Source organism: Tenrec ecaudatus, chromosome 12 (genome assembly GCF_050624435.1).
Source record: "Tenrec ecaudatus isolate mTenEca1 chromosome 12, mTenEca1.hap1, whole genome shotgun sequence".
Classification (NCBI taxonomy): Eukaryota; Metazoa; Chordata; class Mammalia; order Afrosoricida; family Tenrecidae; genus Tenrec; species Tenrec ecaudatus.
Window position 1 is genome coordinate 6,528,632 of NC_134541.1, and position 20,235 is coordinate 6,548,866.

Below are 20,235 nucleotides of genomic sequence, written 5' to 3' on the forward strand. Positions count from 1 at the left end.
GAGAGAGGGGAAGGTCCCACAATCCTCATGAGAAAGTCACACCCACAAGGAGGCATCATCGGGCTGTGACCTGATTGGCAGGCTAGACTCCATGCCTATACTTATTTATCAAGTTGACATGAAATTATGTAACTACCACAGCGTGCAAAGATTTATAGACAAGGATGTTCATTGTAGCGTATTTTCAAGAGCAAACAAAACGAAACGATGGAAATGGCCTAAATATCCATTAATGAGGTAGTGCTTCAGTGCGTGCTGGTTAGTGTGCACGGTGAAATTCTATGCAGGCTTTTAGAACTGAGTTGACTATTGAAGGACATATTAAAATGTTCTTGACATAAAGCAAAAAGCAAGAGCTTACAATGTCACGTGTACTGGCATAGCATTAGTACATCTAATCAATTCTGAATACTGAATTAACAGCACGGCAGCCAAGAACAACCACAATAAAAAATGCAGGAACGAAGCCTGAGAAGTGTAATGCTTGTGGTGGTAACCACAGGCTGAGGGCTGAGTTTTATCGCTCTCTTTGTGTTTTCCTACATTCTGCCACGTCGGTTCAACAAACGTGTTCCTCTTGCGATCATTTGATTTTTTTTTAAAGGAAAAAATTCCCAGGAATGTTTACATTTAGAGAAAGGAACTAGTCGCTTGTCTCTGTAGATTCTAATCTCTACGTCACATACTCAGTGTTGACCATCATGGGGGTACCTGCAGAATCGAAGATTTAAGTTTATGATTAAAATATGCCCTGTGTGATCGCTTAAGTTCTGTGCCAATGTAGCTGGGCCAGGGTTCTCAGTGACTTGGTAGCTGAGACTTAGTCATCTCCCCATGACTGAGAACTCCTCGGAGATGTGGCTTCCAATATAAATGGGTGCTGTGGAAAAGCTTGCTTGCTTTTTATTCAATTCGGATCCTGCAGCTGGCTTGTCATCTGACTCACTCCCGGGATCTTACCTGCCAAACTTAGATCCATCTGCCCTGAGGCTACATGAGTCAGGAGAAGCCTTCAGCTTAATGTCTGACCAACTGGACTTGAGACTTTCCTGCCTCTACAACTTGATGAGTCATTTTCATGATGTAAATCTTTCTGTATTGACACTGCGGAGCTCTGGTGGCACTGATGGGTAAACATTGGAAGCATTGGATTGACAACCACAAGGTCAGTGGTTCGAACCTACCAGCTGCTCCATAGAAGACAGCTAAGGCTCTCTGTTCCCATAAAGATTTGCAGCCTTAGGAACCCCATATACAAATGGACTCAAGGGAAGTGGGTATATATACACACATAAGCGTCTCTAGAGAACCCAGCCTGAGACACCCTGCCCGTCTTCTCCCCACCCCCTGGAAACTGCTCCTCACCCCCCCTTGCCCAGATGCCATTCCCAGTCAAGCGGCCGATCTTCGGGAGCCCGAGAAGACACTTGACCTGTTTTTATTGTCATTATATTTTTGCTAACAGACTTGATTTTTGTTAGAGGTTCTAAATTTATAGGAAAATTAGGGAGAACGTGCAGGATGTCCTCCATGGTCCCTGGGAGTCAGAATGGACTTGATGGCAGTTAGTACTTTGTCTGGCCGTCAAGCCGATTCTGAAACATACCGACCTTAGCAATCTCTATAAGACAGTTCTGTTCTGTCCTGCCGGGTTATTCAGGCCTGTGGGTTTTTACAAATATAATGTCCCGTGTTCACCATCCCAGTGCCCTGCAGAGTCAGCACCCAGCCCAAAAAATGCCCTAAGTCTCATCTCGTCTCCCCTCCTCCTGCTCCCTGAATTCCTGGTGGCAACCTCAGATCTTTTTTACTGTCTCTGTACCAAAAGGTCAGTGGTTCAAACCTTCCAGCCACCGTGAAGGAGGCAGATGAGGCAGTCTGCTCCCACAAGGTGACGCCTGCAGAAGCCCTATGGGGCAGTGCCCCTAGGAGTGGGCATGGCAGTGGCCTTTTCTAGAATGTCCTGTAATGGACGTGGGCAGTGAGTAGCTGGGCCTGTTTTTCATATTCAGGGGCAGAAAGCAGTTGAGCCCAGTTGGCAAGCAGCGCGGCCGACACTTGCTCAATCGTTTCTCGGTTGTGTAATGATGAGGAATCTGTGTATTCTCAGAAAGCCCATTGTCAGGGCAGGACAGGTTTCTAAATGTGTTCTGGGCTTGTCCCTTTTTCCTGTGGGGAAGAGTAACCCATTTGCTAAAGATAATTAAAGTCACATAAAACCTATAATTGCTTCCCTGCTGTCAGGATTTATACCCCAGAGGAGCCTGACTTGGCTGGGGAGATTTAAAATCTAATTAAACATCACTGCTAATGAGGACCAAAACGGGTCGGACTCCTTTCTGATTGTGAACAGGGGACTCCAGGACCGTGAGATGAAGGGGATGGCCCCAAGTCACGCGCATCCAGGGTGGGCTGGGGAGACACAGCCGGAAACCAGGGAGCCCTGGGACAACAGGCAGCTGGGGAACCTTCTAGAAGGAAGGATTTCTACTTGGCAATGGCCTTAAACAGTGTAGGTGGGGTGGAAATCAGGACTCACCCCTGGGTCCAAAGAGTCCTTCCAAATAGCTCTTGGAACTGTTGGGTCCTTAGTTCCCCATCCTCCCTCCCTCCTGCATCTCCCTCCCCCCTTTCCTCCTTCCATCTTCCCTCCCTCCATTCTCCCCGGCCTCTTTTCCTCTTCTCTCCTCCCTCCTTCCTTCCAGGCCCCCTCTTTTTCTCTCCCACCCCTCCTCCCTGCTCCATCCTATCTCCTTTCCTTCAACTCTCCCTCCCTCCTCTATCCTCTCCTTCCTTCTCTCTCTAGTTCTCTCCCTCTCTCCCTTGCTTCTCTCCACCTCCCTCCTCCTCTCCTCTCCCTGCCTCCCTCTACTCTTCTCTACACTGTCTCCTGAGCCCATCAGCTGTGAGTGTGTAGCTTCACAATGCAAGCTCCCCACAGTCCCTTGCTCCAGGGGCACATGCAGGCTAGCATGGAGCTGCTCCATCCAAATATGATATAAGCAATAGTCCTGGTGGCATAGTAATTACATGCTGGGTTGTAATCCACAAGGTTAGCAGTTCGAAACCACCAGCCAGCCCTTGGCAGAAAGACAGGGGCTTTCTACCCCTGTAAAGAGTTAGTCTTGGAAACTCCAGGGGCAGTTCTACCCTCTCCTATATGGTTGCTATGAGTCGGCGTTGACTCAATGGCAGTGAAAACCAAAAGCAGTCCTGGGAGGTGCTAACAGTTTCCAACTCGATTACTAGCCAAAAGGTTGGCAGTTCAAACTCACCCTCCAAAAGCCAAACCAAACTCACAGTCATGAGTCCATTCCAACTCACAAAGACCCTGTAGGGCAGGGTCGAACTGTCCCCATGGGCTTCTGAGACTGTCACTCTTTGCAGGAGTATAAAGCCTTGACTTTCTCCCACACCCATCTTGGGGTACCTCAAAATACAGGCCTGCCATCTGCTTCTGAAAACCTTGAAGATCCTGGGGTACATGGTAGTACTCTATACATATGAGGTGCCGGGACTTGGAGTCAACCAGCTAGCAACTGACCCTGATGAGCACAAGAGGTAAGGTTAAACTCACAAAAGAAAATGAACAAAAAGACACCTGTCCTCCAGCCAATTCTGACTCAAAGCAACCCTGCAGGACAGCGTGGAGCTCCCCTGTGGGATTTCCCAGGTTGTGATCTCCGGGCCACCTCCCTCCTCTTTCTCCAGTGGCATGTCTGGTAGGTTGGCACTGCCCACATTTTGGACAAGAGCTGAACGCTTCACCACTGTACCAACAGGGGAACTTAAGAAGCCGTTGGAATTAATTTTATAAATCTATTTGATTTAACTCAATGCATTCAAAACATTCTTTCAACACACAGTCCATATATTAAAGGACCAACAAATTAAATTCCCTTTTTCACACCCAAATCCAATCTCACTGCCATCAAGTCGTTTCCAATTCACAGTGACCCTAAAGGACAGGGTAGAACTGCCCCTTGTGAGTTTGGAAGACTGTAACTGGCCTGTCTTTCTCCCTCAGAGCGACCAGTGGTTTTAAACTGCTGACCTTGCAGTTCGCAGGAGAACACATAACCACTGACGGTGTTGTTTCACAAGAGTGGCACCTCGAAATTGAGTCCAACCACAGCCACATTCTCAACAGCCACCTGTAGGCATGGAAGTCTTTTCACTTGAAACAGATGTCTCTGTGATGGGCAGGGGCCTGTCCTGGGGACTGTCCAGCCAATGTCCCATGGGTACAGAGGCCTGGCTATCAGCCACTCTAATGCGCTTCGGCTGTGTAGTAGCAGGTCTGACAGACTATTGTTTGGAGGGGCCGCCAAGCCAGCCTGCCTCATAGTGGTCCCATGCACAACAGAGGGAAGCGCTGCTGGGTCCTGCACCGGCCTCACAATTGCTCTGTGTGGGTCCATTGTTGCAGCCACTGTGTCGATCCATTCCTGAAGGTCTTCCTCTTTCTCACGGACCCTCCACTTTACCACGTAGGGTGTCCCGCTCCAGGGACTGGCTGCTCCTGATACCATGTCCAAAGGGTGGGAGATGAAGTCTTCATCGCTGCCTCTCAGGAGCATTTAGGCTGCATTTCCTCAGAGATAGGCTTGGTTCTTCGGGTGGTCCAAGGTACTTACAAAGTTCTTCGCCAGTACCATCCTTCAGATGCATAGATTCTTCCTCGGTCGTCCTGATTCCAGGTCCAACTTTCTGAGGCACAGGTGAAAATTGGCTATTAGCAGCACTGGGGTCATTGGCTGTGTAGCATGTGCCGCGTTCAGATGCGTCCACTCATTTCATTTGCAGAATAATTTTGTGACGTAAGCTCTTGTCTGGGCCCTGCTTTACAGAGGAGGACACTACCGCGTGCTGGGCCAGCAGCAGGACTTCTGGGGAAGTGGTCTCTGAGCCAGTGGCGTTTCCCATGGGGGACTGGCACCCAGTGACACTGTCGGACAAGATGACACACCAAAATGACTGCAAAACGGTCTACAGTGCTTTTACAGGAATTTATTTTAAAAATAAATAAGGCATTCCCATAATTAGTTATAGAAACAAAATATTTTTCCTAAGCCCAGCTTCTCAATATACCTAACAAGGCTAAAACTCTATGCTAGTTTCTCCTTGAACCCCGCGGGCGACCTTTGGTCAGAGCCGTGTTTATGACCCAATGACAAGGAAGCTTCCCATCCGCAGTTTCAAAGTCTGCACAAGCTACAAGCGCACATTCTGTTTCCGCTGCCTGTTTCCGGCTACAGTATTGTGTTGAGCAGTCCTTGTGGGCCTACACTGTTACTATTATTAGTAAGATGGAAAGCGCCAATAGCCAAACTCCCGCGATGGAATGGATTCCCGACTCCCGCGATGGAATGGATTCCGACTCACTGCGGATGGAACTGCCCCGGAGGGCTTCTGAGACAACTCTGCAGGAATAGAACGCCTCGTCTTTCTCCTGAGGACCGGCTAGTGGCTTCCGACTGGGGGCCCTGCGGTTAGCAGCCCAACCGGTAACCACGGCGTCATTTTAAGAAGACAGGGTCCCCCCAAAACCATCCCTAAAGAAAAAACAAACTCCCCGCCTCCAAGTCAAGAAAAATCAAATAAGGTTCTCATTCAGTTCCTAATAGAACGGTAATTAATAACGAAGCAATGCGCTGCAGATAGTTTTACAGATTTTGTGGTGGTTGTTAGGTGCCGTCGAGTTGCTTCATGGATCTATGGATTTTGTTGTTATTATTCGTATAACCTATGACTATTACATTGAAGCTATTTACACCCGTGGTTATTACATATTATGCTATTATAAAAGTGATAATAACCATGACGAAGGATTCCATGTGGTTTGATACAAGAGGAGATCCGTGTAGGGGGAGGAGTCTGGTACAAGAAGAGATTCGTGTAGGGGGAGGAGTCTAGTACAAGAAGAGGTTCGTGTAGCGGGAGGAGTCTGGTACAAGAGGAGGTCCCGGTAGGGCGAGGAGGTGTGGCACCACGCACTGCTGCAATGGCTGACACCAATCTTAGTGACGCCTCTGCTCTGTGCATGTCTCCCCAGGCCTGGGGTCTCAGTCTCCCCATCTGAGGAAGGGGTGACTAACAGCAGCTGCTTAATACCTTCTCCGTTCCCTTTGATCCTAACTGGAAGATGCCTGGCGGCACAATGGTCACACCCTTGGCTGCTCAAAGGTTTGCACTCATCAAGCAGCACTGCGGGAGAAAGTCCTGGAGACCTGCTCATGATAAAACTGCGGCTTAACTATTCTTTCTTACCACACATCCAGTCTTGGTCTGCATGCTGCTTCAGGTCTTGTTTCCATCTCTCCAACCGTTCCCCCAAAGAAATCCACACTCTGGTTTGTGGCACATCAGAACAGCGACGAGCGAATCCTCGGGGGAGGCCAATCCCCTTTCTTTCCAATGTTCTTGAGTTTGGGGAAGAGAAAGAAGTCGGATGGGGCAGGAGCCATGCTGTAAGGTCGATGGGATGAGGCTTCCCAAGGAGATTCCCCGAGGACCTTCCTTGCAGTCCTTAAAGAAAGAGGAAGTACTTTGGTGGGATGGGCCCGTTCCTCTGCACAATCCCCCTGGGCCTTTTTTCACCAATGTGGTTTTCAGTGTTCTTAAAACTTCCTCTAAGAAGCCCCTGTGGTAGGCCTGTGTCCTTCACGAAAATCTATCAAGAATATCCCTTTAAAGTCACCCAAACCATCGCCATAACCTCCTGAGCTGACATCTCTACGGTGGATTGAACTGAGCCAGCACAGCCCTAGAGAAGCCAATGTTTGGATTGGACTTTTGGGGGGTGGGGGTGGCTTAGGCTTCCTAAAGACACCAAGACAAGTGTGCTACTGATACTCATCTGCAGTCACCCTTGGATCACAGAGGCATGTTTCAGCATGCTTTGCTTGGGACAAGCCACGTCTGTATACACTGGAACTCTAGTCCTATTTTTTGCCCTGACAGCCATATAATTCACTACATCTTGCAACACCCCTCTGAATGGGCCACTTGTATTATCCCCATTTGACAGACGAGGAAGCTGAGGCCCAAGTGAGACCGAGAGTTTCTTTTTCACTGTCACCCTCCGAGGGGGCCTTCCTAGACATTTCCCCCCTCCATGGAAACTGAACACGACAGGTATGCCATATTAGTATATGCACATGTTTTTACATAAGAACTAAGATTCTCTTTTTTTGACCAGCAAGAATCATGGTTTGCCCTTTGGGGTCAATATTGCCTTCATTACAGAATCCATGAAAATAAGGTTCTCTTTCAAGACCAACCAAGTTTGCCAAATTCTCATTTACAGTCCCTCGGGCTTCGTTATGTGTGTTAGTCTTCTACAGAAGGGAAGTAGCCAGCTTAACTTTCTTCAACTCTATTTTCCTGGCCTATTTGGCCCCAAAACCCTTGCTTCCAAGGAATTTTGGAACTACCCATTTTTAACAACGGCAGTTTCCTCCACGTGTCCTTAGGGATGAGGCCTGCCCACGTTCTTCTTGCTAAGGAACGCTTCCTGCCTTTGCGGGCTGCCCTCACTCCAGCCCTGATTGGTAGTGTGGGCTGTCAATCACCAACCCCATTCACTCGGGCCATAGTGATTGGAGGGCGTGTAGTCACCTATCGAGGATGAGCCAATCACAGGCCTTCCCTTTCAAACCAGCCTGGGTTGGGGAGCCGTTCCCTCCCCTCACAGACCTGGTGTCCTGGACACACACACACACACACACACACACACACACGTACCGGGTGAGGAAATAGAGCACGGGAGAAGCAGAGGCAAGAGGGAGCAGGGGCCAACATGAACCACCCAACTTCCATTTTGCGTTTCAGCTGGTTCGAACTGGCTTTCTGTCACTTGCAACCCCCAAATAAGAAAGAATAAATAATCCTCATACACCAAAGGATCTGCTTTGTAAAACGACAGTTCTAAGACCATTGGAGAATTGTGAACATGGTCTGGATATTAAATGATATTTACAATCTGCCAGTTATTTAAGGAGCCCTCGTGGAACAGCGATCGGGGGTTGGCCCATGACAGAAACTCAGCCCTTCAAACCCACTAGCTGTTCGTGGGAGAAATATGTAGCAATCTGCTTTCATAAAGACTGAAAATCCTTTGGACACCTCTACTCTGCCCTACACGGTCACTGCATCGGAAGCAGGGGCAATGGGTTTGAGTTTGGGTGGGGGAAATGGGCAGGGCTTGTGAACATGATGGAATGTCATCCTGTGATTGTTACAGGAAAATGGAAAGGCAAAGGGATTTTGCAGCTGAAATTCAGATCCTTCAGTGTCCAAGAAAAGATGGAAGTTGTCAAAGATTTCATCTTGCTTGGATCCGCAGTCAGTGCTCACGGAAGCAGCAGTCAAGATCTCAAACGATGCCTTGCATTGGGCAAATCTGCAGCAAGAACGTTACTAGAAGGACTAAGGATGCGCCTGACACAAGCCATGATATTTTCAGTTGCCCCTCTGCAGGTGCAAGTTGGACCTTGAATACAGAAGGGCTGCAGATGCAGCATTTGAATGACGGTGAAGGATATTGTGAGCACCATGCGTAGCCGAAAGATCCAGCAGGTGTGTCACAGAAAATGTCCAACAGGAATGCGCCTTCGAGGCAAGGATGGCGAGATTTCATCTCGCATACTTTGGACGTGTTGTCAGGTGAGATCAGTCCCTGGAGAAGGACGTCATGCTTGGTAAAGTAGAAGGGCAGTGAAACTGACCTTCAGTGACACAGTGGCTGCAACAATGGGCTCAAATACAATTATTGTAAGGCTGGCACAGGACCCAGCAGTGCCTCCCTCGGTTATTATACATCGGGTCACTGTGAATCGGAACCGAAGTAATGGCACCTAACAATAGCAATAATACTTAATTGATACAAATGCCCAGAAACTATGGACCCAAGTATCCATGGTGACTGACTCTCTCCTTGAGTGGAAGGTTGAAGGCCATTTCATTGTCTTTTTAATGATCTCAATTGTCCCCAGGGTCCCCTGTAAATGCGTTACTTGTATGATCTTGGAAATGCCCAAGCCAAGGCAACAAAGGAAAGAAAAAATGGACAGACGGTCTCACACACTCCACAGAAAGGGCCAGTGTCTGGGGCCTGAGCTAAAAGAGGGTCTTGTTCTAACAAAGGCACATTAGCCGGCAAACTTGAAATGTGGCTTCAGAGTTTCCGGAAGAGGTAGCTACTTCACCTCTCTCTCAGCAACGGAGCTTTTATTAAACATTTGCAGCTTCTTCTGCAAACGTTGTCACCCGAAACGTTGTTATTTTAATTGGTAGCTATTCCTGTGGGCCCGGGCTTGGAGAACAAAAGCTGCAAAGAAAGCAAGGCTCCAGGCAGCTTCTCGTCCACTTTGGGGAAGGCAAGACAGACGTGCTCACTCACCAACCCCCAGCAAGCCCGCGGTGGACTGAACTCACACTTCAGTCTTACACCCGTGGTAGGGTGACTGGAGGCCACTGTGTGCATTTCCACTCTTAGAGACCTCATGTGACCGAGGACAGCTACCTCCGAGGGGATCCTGGTCTGATATCTTTATGGAATCTGAGCACCCTGTCTTGCTCCCCGGGGAGCCGCTGGTAGACTTTGACCTACAACCTTTCCATGAACCGTCCAGCTCCTCGCTTGAACACTGACCATCAGTGGTTGAGTATTCAGGGTCTCCCTGTGCTAGGCACTTTCTAGAGATTCTATCGTTCTGTCTCCACCACGCCTTTTAGAGGTGAGTCCTGGTGTTACCCATTCCTTTATACAGATGGGGAAGTTGATGGAGTCTTTTTTCCATTTCACTGGGGACTCCTAAAACTCTTATCACAATCCATACAAACATCTATTGTGTCGAGTACATTTGTACATATGTTGCCATCATCATTTTCAAAACATTTTCTTTCTACTTGAGCCGTTGGTATCAGCTCCTCATTTGTTTCCCTTCCCACCCCACCCTCCCTCGCTTCCTCATGAACCCTTGATAATTCATACATTATTATGATGATTATTTTGTGATGTTGTCTTTTAAGGAGAGTCTTGCTGCTGCTAGGGACCCCTGAGTCCAGTCCAGCTTGTGACAACCCTGTGTGTACTAGAACCGAACTCTGAGCCCATTTGTTGCAGCCGCTGTGTCAGCCCATCTCATTGAGTGTGTTTTCGCTGAGGCTCTACTTTACCAGTGAGAAGTCCTTCCCCAGGGAATGACCTCTCTTGATCGTGTGTCCAATGTACACGAGACCAAGTCTCGCCATCCTCATCCTGAGGGGCATTCCAGTTGTACTTCTTCCAACAGAGATTCGGCCCTTCTGACAGGTCACAGTATACTCAATATTTTTGGCAACACCATCATGTAAAGGCATCGGTGCAAACAATATCTTTTTTTTAAATAATGAATACAAGACTGGTTCCAAGTAAAGGAGTCCTGGTGGCATAGTGGTTCTGTGTTGGGCTGCTAACCATAAGATCAGCAGTTCAAAACTACCAGTCACTCCTTGGGGGAAAGATGAGGGCTTCCTACTTCTGTGAAGAGTTAGCCTTGGAAAGTCACAGGGCATTTCGACTCTGTCCCATAGGCTCGCTGTGAGTTGGCAGCCACTCAACAGCAGTGAGTTTGGTTTGGTTTTGAGTCTCAAGTAGGTGGAGATCAAAGATGTCCCAAATGTCCAACTTTTCCAAAATGCTACACAACTCTGTTGTCCCTGAGACCACCCACCACTCCTCCCCCAAGTAGATTCCCTCACATCCCAGGGTTCTGCAATTCCCTGTAACCTCTCACAGAATTCACTGGACTTTGGGGAAAAGGGGCATGTGGCTGTGGGTACTGTTAAGTCCCAAATCCAAAGTTCATACTTCCATCTGAAGGATTCTCCTCATCCACGAGGCTGAGAAGCTGGTGAAACCAGGTCAAGTGACAGGCCACAGCTCAAGTCCCAAGACTGGGAGGTCAGGAAGAGGCAGGGTCCAGAGAGAGAGCAAACATATCCAAAAGTCAAGGTGGTCTCCTTGCTTCTGCACATGCTCCGTCAGGGAAAGCAGGACACAAAAAAAGACGGCTTTGATGGCGGTCTGGCTTTGGCCTTCTGCAGACCAGACCCCAAGGAAGCAAAGGTGGTGACTTGAACCACACCCTCCAGTAAGGTGCAAACGCAGACTACATCCCACCGTAATCCTGTCCATTGGCCTAGCAGACAACTCTGATTCACGGGGACCGTGCAGTGCAGAGTGGAACTGCCCCTGTGGGTTTCTGAGACTGAAAAGTTTTAAGGAGGTACAAAGCCTCATCTTTCTCCCACGGAGTGGCTGGTGGTTTTGAACTGCTACCTTTGTGGTTAGCAGCCCAATGTGTAACCCACTATGCCACCAGGGCTTCTGAGATGATGGCTAGAAGGAGCATATCAAGTAATGGATGACATCTCAGCAGCAAAGAAGCACACCTGCCTGTGTGATCCAAAGACAACAGTAACAAAATCCAAAGATGATGAAGGAAAAGATATCAAAGCTCAAACTATGAGCACCCAATTTGTAGAAGGCTATGGAGGACAGTGGAAACCCCAAATCCATGGGCAAAGTTCCTCGTCTGACTGAGCCTCTGGCCACAGGTGAGGGCAAGACAGCTTTGTTATCAGACAGACGATTGTGAACATGATCACGGTGGATGGAACTATGGTGTGATATGATACTTCCCTCTTGACTCAACCTGAATTTATTCTAGGTTTAAATATTGCTCAGTTGTTCCACGACAGAAAAATTTTCTCTGCTTTATTTTAATGTTGCTGGTGGTCTTTTCTCTCCCTTCCTCTATATTGTTATTCTTTTTTCCTTCTTTCTGTTTTGTCTTTATGTTTTATTGGTTCTGATGTGTTTCCCGGTTTATGAAACACTGAAGGACTGGATATATAGAGACAATAACTGATGCAATGGTTTATCGAGGAGAGGGTGGGTATTGAAGGGAATTGGGAGCAAGTGATGAATGTAGGAAGGAGGTGGGTGCACTAGAACTGATCGTGATGATGTACACGCAATTTTTTAAAGTGACTTAACGAGGAGGGTTGGAGTGGAGACCTAAGGCCCATCTGTGGACAATGGAACATCCCCCTACAGAAGAGTCACAGAGAGGGGATGCGTCAATCAGGGTGCAGTAGAGCACCGATGGATCACGCAATATACCTCTGACCCCTTGAGGCCTCACGCTGCACTATCATGACCCCAGTGCTGTTTCCCACTCTGGGCTGGACGGGAGCAAGCATATAGGTATAGGCAAGAGATAATGCTCACGACACACGGAAGCCAGGAACAGGAATGGGAATAGAGACACCAAAAGGGTAAGGAGAACGGGGGTATGGATCACAATGAATGACACATGACACCCCCCCATCCAGGGGGAAGAACAACAGAAACCAGAGGGGAGGGCGACGGCGGTCAGGGTGAGATATGAAGATGATAACAATCTATCAAGGGGCCATGAGGGTGGGATGGGGAGAGAGGGGGCAAAAAAGAGGAGCTGATCCCAAGGGCTCTATAGAAAGTAAATGTCTAGAAAAGAATGATGGCGGAGAAGAGCCAGTCAAGGTGAAATGTAGCAATGATGAAACATACAACTTTCCTCTAGTTCCTCCCCACCCCCACTATCATGATCCCAAAACTACCTTACCAATCCGGCTAGACCAGAGGATGTACACTGGTACAGATAGGAACTGGAAACGCAGGGAATCCAGGGCAGATGATCCCTTCAGGACCAGTGGTGAGCATGGGATACCGGGAGGGTGGAGGGAAGGTGGGGTAGAAAGGGGAAACCGATTATAAGGATCTACATTAAACCTCCTCCCTGGGGTATGGACAACAGAAAAGAGGGTGAAGGGAGACATCAGATAGTGCAAGATATGACAAAAATAATAAAAATTTATAAATTATCAAGGGTTCATGAGAGAGTCAGGAGCGGGGAGGGAGGGGGAAAATGAGGAGCTGATGCCAGGGACTTAAGTGGAGAGCAAATATTTTGAGAATGATGAGGGTAACGAATGTACAAATGTGCTTTATACAATTGACGTAAGTATAGATTGTGATAAGAGTTGTAGAGCCCCCAATAAAATGATTAACGAAAAGACTGATGGCAATATATGTACCAATATGTCAGATATAGTTGATGTATGGATTGTAACAAGAGTTGTAAGAGCCCCCAATAAAATAATCTAAATTTTAAATTTTTTCAGACAAAATCATAAATAAATAAAAGTGACTTAATGATGGGAGTGTATGATGTGTGAATTTTATAGCAATAAAACTATTGAGAGGAAGGGAGGGGGCATTAAGCCTGATTCAAAAGAGGCTATGGCAGATGGGTCTTGGCTGAAAGCAGAGAATAGCAGAAAAATAGATCAATAAAATATGCTTCTAAAAATGGATCCCAATACAGATACAAATACAAAGAGGGATCCTGGATTGAATCCTGGAACAGGGAAAAATAGGGCACGCATGAACAGACACGTACAAATAAATTATGTCGTTCATAGTAGTGCACCCACCCTAATGTCTTAGTTTGACAGATGAACCACAGCTGGGTAAGACCCTGCAATGCGGTGGATTATTTAACATAGCTCTTGTAGCCACTGCCTTTGTTATTCCCCCCAAATGACCTCTGTTTTCCTGATGGGTCTGGGTAAGAAAGGGGATGAAGACACTGATTGGAGTATTTAACTCAGCTGTGAGTGACTGTGCCAGGGTCCACTGTGATTGCCATCCTACGGGGTATAAAACAAATAATTTCAGAAGCAGGAAGGGGGTGTTCACTACCAGTGAGAGAGTAGATGGAGCATGTCCTCTGGACCCTGAGATCCCTCCATATAGAACCTCCTTGACAGGAGATAGCTTTGGCCGCAGAAGGGCAGGAATGGTCAAACCAGGAGCCAGACACTGGACAGAGAAGTGAACTTCGTAGCCCACAGAACAAGTAAGGCTGAGTGCTTCCTGGCCAGAGGCTGACTTGCAGAATGAGGTACCTCTGGGCATTGAATTGGCTGACCCACAGAACTGGAGCTGAGTGCCTATGGCTTGTGGCTTACAGCAAGGTGGTTTGCCCTTTAGGCATTTATTGACAGCCTCAGAAGAGCATTCTAAACATGTTCTTAAGTAGGACAGAGACCAAGCCAAGTGGCTGAGGGCCAGAGAGAGGTCTGCCTGCAGGTACAGCTGAGAAAAGACTGTCTTCACTCAGCAGCTGTATCCTGAGCATTTCTCACCTGAATCCTAACCTATGAACTTCCCTAATGAACCTAATAATGGTGACCATTGTCTGTGAGCTCAATGTGGTCCTGGCAATGAGTTCTGGAACCCAGCTGAAAAGTGGGGGGTGATGTGGAGACAGCAGACACCAAGAAAAATCTAATCTTTTCAAAATATGCATGTGGATGGCCATAGACCAATAATAATGATAACTGCAAATAAGTAAATGTAATAGAGAAAAATGAACTTCAACTCACACTTCACGCCACATACAAAGAAATAAGTTGAAATGAATCTTAGACTTCAGTATAACACCTGAAGCTGCAAAACTTGTAGAATAAAATGGGAAAACCTTTGTGCCCTTTGGTTAGGTGCAGGGTGTTTTTTGTTTTGTTTTTTTAGATAAGACACATAACTCACAAACCACAAATGAAAAAATTGATCATTTGGATTTTATCAAGATTTTTTAAACTCCTGCTCTTCACAAAAAACTGTAATAAAACTAAAAAGAGACCAGACTAGGAGAATATGTTTGCAACACCACCACCACCCCGATAAAGGATTGGTCTCTAGAATACAGAAAGAACTCCCATAGTTCAATCATAAGAAAATAACACAGGGGAGAAGCCTTTGAAGAACTCCCCATCTCAAACTGAGGGGCGGGAGGAAAGTGGTCACTGAACAGAGTCTGGGAGAGTGGAGTATTATAAGATCAAAGGCATAAATCTGACCTGAATGGTGAAAACGTGGTCATTAGATTCCCCCTGTGATACAGGCTAGACCTGATCTGCTTGCCACCATTTCCTGTATTTTTGGTTTGTATTGTTTCGTTTGATGTTTGTTTGTTCATATTAGGGTGTCTCTCAGAGGTGGTATGTCATTGGAGGCCACCCTCATGAAGTTGTGTTATGTGCTTTCCCGTTTTTCAGTGTATGAAACCCAGGATTGATGAGCCTACAGGGACAGCGAGTAGAATAAAGGTTTCATGGGGAGGAAGGTACAGTGGTGCTGGTCGGGGTGGGGTGTAAAAAGGAGAATGTTGGGAAACTGATTGCGGTAACAATTGTACAATTCTACTTGGTATGACTGAACTATGGGGTTAAATATGTATTAAATCCCAATTGGTAAGATTTTTTTAAATTAAAAAATAACAAGAAAACAAAAGGCCTAATGAAAAATGGGTAAAATGTCTGAATAGATACTTCAAGAGTGGGGGCATGGATGGCAAGTCAATGAAGAGATACTTAGTATCAATGTTGTTGTGCCGTTGAGTCAGAAGAGATACTTAGTATCAATGTTGTGCTGTTGAGTCCGTTTGGACTCATAGCAGCCCTCAAGGACAAAGTAGAAGGGCTTCCCAGCGTTTCATAGGCTGTAATCTTTACGGGCGATCGCCAGATCTTTTCTTCCACAGGACAATCGGTGTGTTCAGTCAACCTTTGGTTAGCAGGGGAGCGCTGAGTCATCAGAACCACTGTGAGCTACCACTACACACCTAGTGGAATGGCTACACAAATCAAAGGAAAAGCAGAAACCTGACCGGATCGAGTGCTGATGAGGACAAGGAGCAACTGGACCGCTCACAGTACTCATGGGAACCCAAAATGTGCAGCCACCTTGAAACACACTCCAGGTGGATCCTAGATACACGGAGCAGCCATCGAGAGAAACGAAAGCATATGCCCACATGGAAACCTGTGCAGACATAGCGATCATGGCTTTACTCTAGCCACCAAAGAACCGAAATGAAATGCCCATCAGCAGGTGAATGGATGAACAAAGTGTGGGACATAGTACAGAGGAACACTTCTTGGTCATACGTGACCGAGACACGCAGCGAAGTAGATGAGCCTCAAATGCAGCATGCCAGTGACCAAAGACCCCAAAGCCACATGCATTGAGCAACTGATTCCGTTGAGATGAGATTTCTGGACAAGACAAATGATGGGGACAAAACAAAGGGACAGCTGTGAGAGCCTGAGGGTAGGGCTGGTTAGTGGTTTACTAAATAAGTCCTGTAACTCAATCATGATGCTGGTTACACAACAGTGCATTGCAACATGCACAAAACTGCACAACTAAAGAGGGTGACTTTTATTATCTCTCAATCCTAACTCAATAAATCTGTGCCCAACCTCCCACCCCCTGCCCTGCCAAAAAAGTGTCAGCAAGATTCGGTCCATAAATAGGCGTGGGGGATTGGCCCATACGATTAAGAAAAAAAAAATTAAGATCATTTTAAAACTGCGACATGTCTCATGTAGAAAAAGAATGGTTGAAAACTGCGGTAGCCATTGTACAATTCTACTTAACGTGATTGAAATATGGAATGATATGTTATATGTGTCGTGTTAGTCCATGTTGACTGGAGAAACAAAGCCAGAGATACCCATGTGTGTAAGAGAGAGCTTTATATCAAAGAATAATTGCATATTAAGAAAACATCCAAAAATAAATAAAATGTAATTAAAAAAAACATCCCAGCCCAGTCCAGATCAAGTCCATAAGTCCAATATTAACCTACAAGTCAGCTACTAGTCCATAAATCACTCCCCAGACTCACACAGTCACATGCAATGATGCAGAATGCCGGGAGATCACAGGCCGGTGGATGCAAAGTCTTGTGGATCCAATGGCAGTGGAAGCATCTCCAGGGCTCTGGCTGCCATCAGCGTGGCTCCATGTGGCTTGTCAACAGGAAGGTGAAGCAGAGGGTGGTCTACCTCCCAGGAGAAAAGGAGAGCAAAGTTCTCAGAATCCTCATGATTAGGCCACGCCCACAAGGAAGCATCATCAGGCTGTAACTTGATTGACAGACTAAACTCCACCCCTTCATTCTTTTATCAAGTTGACATGAAATTGTGTAACCCCCACATGTATTAATCCCCAACCAATAAAACAATAAAAACCAGGGAATTTCATGTAAAATCGTGTATCTTCACTTCCCTTGGCTGATCGGAAGGTCTGGGAGCACCGGCCACGGAGAGGACCATGAGCTCTGCATTTTGCCCCAATTGCCACCAGTCCCTATTGTCTCCCTGCTTCTCTGTGGAAATGTACCTGTGGGCACACGCGAGTAACTTCTGCTTTAAACTGGTTTGCCTGATGGCTTCTAGCAGGTGGTGCCACATTCTTTAGAAAAAGGAAAAAATAAAAATAACAGAAACACTTTGGAGAAGACTGCTGGGTACGACTCATCAGTGGTATGACTCATCCTACGCTGGTCTTTTGCTGTGTTTCCTGCCAACAGTCACCCCCTATCCCCCCCCCTCGCCTCCTTCTAATCATGTCTGTCTTGCTTTGAAGAAATTTTGCCTCTTTACTTTTTGTCCATGATCCTAGGGCTTTGAGCCCACCCTCTGACTCAGGATAAACCCTTGAACCAGGGCTGGCCAACTAGAGTCACAGGGATTCATTAGAAACGGGCATATAACCAAGATGACCAATAAGAGTCAGCCCTGGGATTTTTGTTGCGCGTCCCCTGTCTGCTAAGGTGGCTAGACTAGAAACTGTGAGTCTAGAGCTGCCGATGGCTTCTCTCCCAGCCACCACCACAGAAGGCGGAGCCAAGACACAGAAATCCTCCCCACAGCACCTGAGCTGCTGTGAGTGGACTTTCCTGTGTGGTGTGCCAATTGAGTTCTATTTGCTTTGACTTTTTGTTACTTGACATCAAGAGCTCAGACGAATCTGCTCATTCTTTCTGCACACCAATCACCTGCTACGTGAGGAGTCCACCTGCTCATTGCGGAGACCATACCACCTCTCTTTGTGGCCTGAGCTCCACCCTCCACCCTGGAGCCAGCTGAGCCCTGGAGGACTTTTCCTGAACACCCAAGGGAAGGCACACGGCCAATGTCAGCAACTGCAACACAGCTTGCAACCAATGCATCAGACTTGACTTGGGAAGATTCCTCCGTGGGCGGAACGTGCAGGCAGCAGGACTTGCCGCCCCTAAAAGGTCTCGCTGTACAATTAGACCTGTCTGGACAGGCTGCCACTTTCTCAAACACTGGCCCTTTCAGATCCTGAATAAAATTTTTACTCAGGGCTTTAAAAAAAAATAAATGGCAGAGACCAGACCAAAACCAGGGATGCACATGGTAGACAATGGTGGAGGAGGTGGGGAAAGGAAAACAAAAGGATGAATATAAGGAAGAAAAGGGGAGTGGGGGCATGGGGCACTAACCCATCCAGGGGGGGGGGTATTGTTTATATCTCCACAGGGAAAGTGGGAGCAGACTTCAACCCAGTGCCGCAAGGTGTGAATGCAATATCCCGGCATGGAGTAGGGAACCAGTGGAGAGGTCTGGGAGGCTGACCCCAGCACCAAAAGGTAAGTGGATTCCTGGCCCTCCCCCAAAAAGAATTTGTTTCAAATCACGACATTGATTCTGCAGCTCTGGGAGAGGACATATCTGATCAGAGCACACGGGAGAAGATGAAGGGGCAGAAGGAGAGAGTGGAGCACAGCCTGGCCCACCAGGTCATGAGGATGATGTTTCTGAGTAGAGCAGCCAGTCCACAGAGAGAACAACATGGCTGGCCCCACTATGAGACATGATGCCAATCAGTGACTAAGGGCGATACAGGGGACAGCACCGGAGACACAGTGTGGGAATTGCACCTGACCTGATCCCACCACACCGAGGCAAAGCACTGGGGGAGTGCAGCGGAACAGCAAGGGAATGGAGTGGCAAGGTCCCCAGGGAATGCTGAAAGTGGACTCTGGGGCCAGGGCTTGGTGCCCCAACAGACTGGACTGAAAAACGCTCCTAAGGGCCAGCAAATGATCCTTGAACTAACTACAAGCTTTTCTTTTGTGAACTGTTTTTTTTTTTTTGTTCTTTGTCAGTGGTTTGTTTTTGTTGTTTTGTTGTCTGGTTGTATACTGTTGCTTAGTTTTCCTCTGTCTTGTTTTCATGCATGTTAGTGTCTCCACAGGTCTGTCTGAATAGGACAGGCTGGATGAACTATCTGGAGGAAAAACAACGGGACTGACAGTTCCGGGGGGACTTGGGGTGGGGGGGTAGGGGGATAAGGCAGCAGGTTTCTTTCCGGAAGTAACTTGTGGACCAGCTTCTCGGCCAGCCCCTCCTCTTGGGACCAGCGGACACTTTTATTTGGCGTGCGGTGACCTCCAAACCGACGCATCATGAGCTCTCAGATCCCTCAGAATTATTCTGCGGACGCGGAGGCCGGCGTCAACCGTCTGGTCAACCTGCACCTGCAGGCCTCTTACACCTACCTCTCTCTGGGCTTCTTTTTCGACCGCGACGATGTGGCCTTGGAAGGCGGGGGGCACTTCTTCCGCGAGCTGGCGAAGGAGCAGCGCGAGGGGGCCGAGCGTCTCTTGAAGCTGCAGAACCAGCGCGGTGGCCGCGCCCTCTTCCAGGATGTGCAGAAGCCGTCTCAAGATGAGTGGCGTCTAACCCTGGACGCCATGGAAGCTGCCCTAGCCCTGGAGAAAAAACTCAACCAGGCTCTTCTGGACCTGCATGCCGTGGGGTCCACTCACACCGACCCTCATCTCTGTGACTTTCTGGAGAACCACTTCCTGGACAAGGAGGTGAAACTCCTCAAGAAGATGGGCGACCACCTGACCAACCTCCACAGGGTGGCCAGCCCCCAGGCCGGGCTGGGCGAGTATCTCTTCAAGAGGCTCACTCTCAAAGAAGACTAGGAGCCTGCAGCACCAAGCCACCTGCCAGGGGCCCTCTGCCTCCCCACGGCCGCCCTCAGCCCCTCTGCCGGAACCGGTCCACAGCGCCACCGCCCTGGAGCCCCTCCCCAGCTGGGGACCAAATGGAAACAATAAAGCTTCCTTTTGTAGCAAAAAAAAAGGAAGTGGTGTTAACAAACACAGGGTCAAGGGAACAACATGGGACCAAAAATGGTAGTGAGGGGGGAGTGGCAGGCCTGGTGGGGAATGATCAAGGGTAAGGTTGCGTAGAGAAGAGGTATAGCTGTAGCCCAGGTGGGGACGGAGCATGGTGGTGGGGCAGGAGGAA

The 20,235-nt window shown here is 47.9% G+C and overlaps 1 protein-coding gene across 1 annotated transcript; it reads left to right on the top strand.

The window, feature by feature from the left end:
• Window positions 1–19,294: 19,294 nt before the first annotated feature.
• Window positions 19,295–19,933, top strand: LOC142422340 (ferritin light chain-like). Its single transcript, XM_075527738.1, has one exon. It carries the CDS (start codon window positions 19,380–19,382, stop codon window positions 19,905–19,907), a length of 528 nt encoding a protein of 175 aa, XP_075383853.1. The 5' UTR covers window positions 19,295–19,379; the 3' UTR covers window positions 19,908–19,933.
• The last annotated feature ends 302 nt before the right edge of the window (window positions 19,934–20,235 follow it).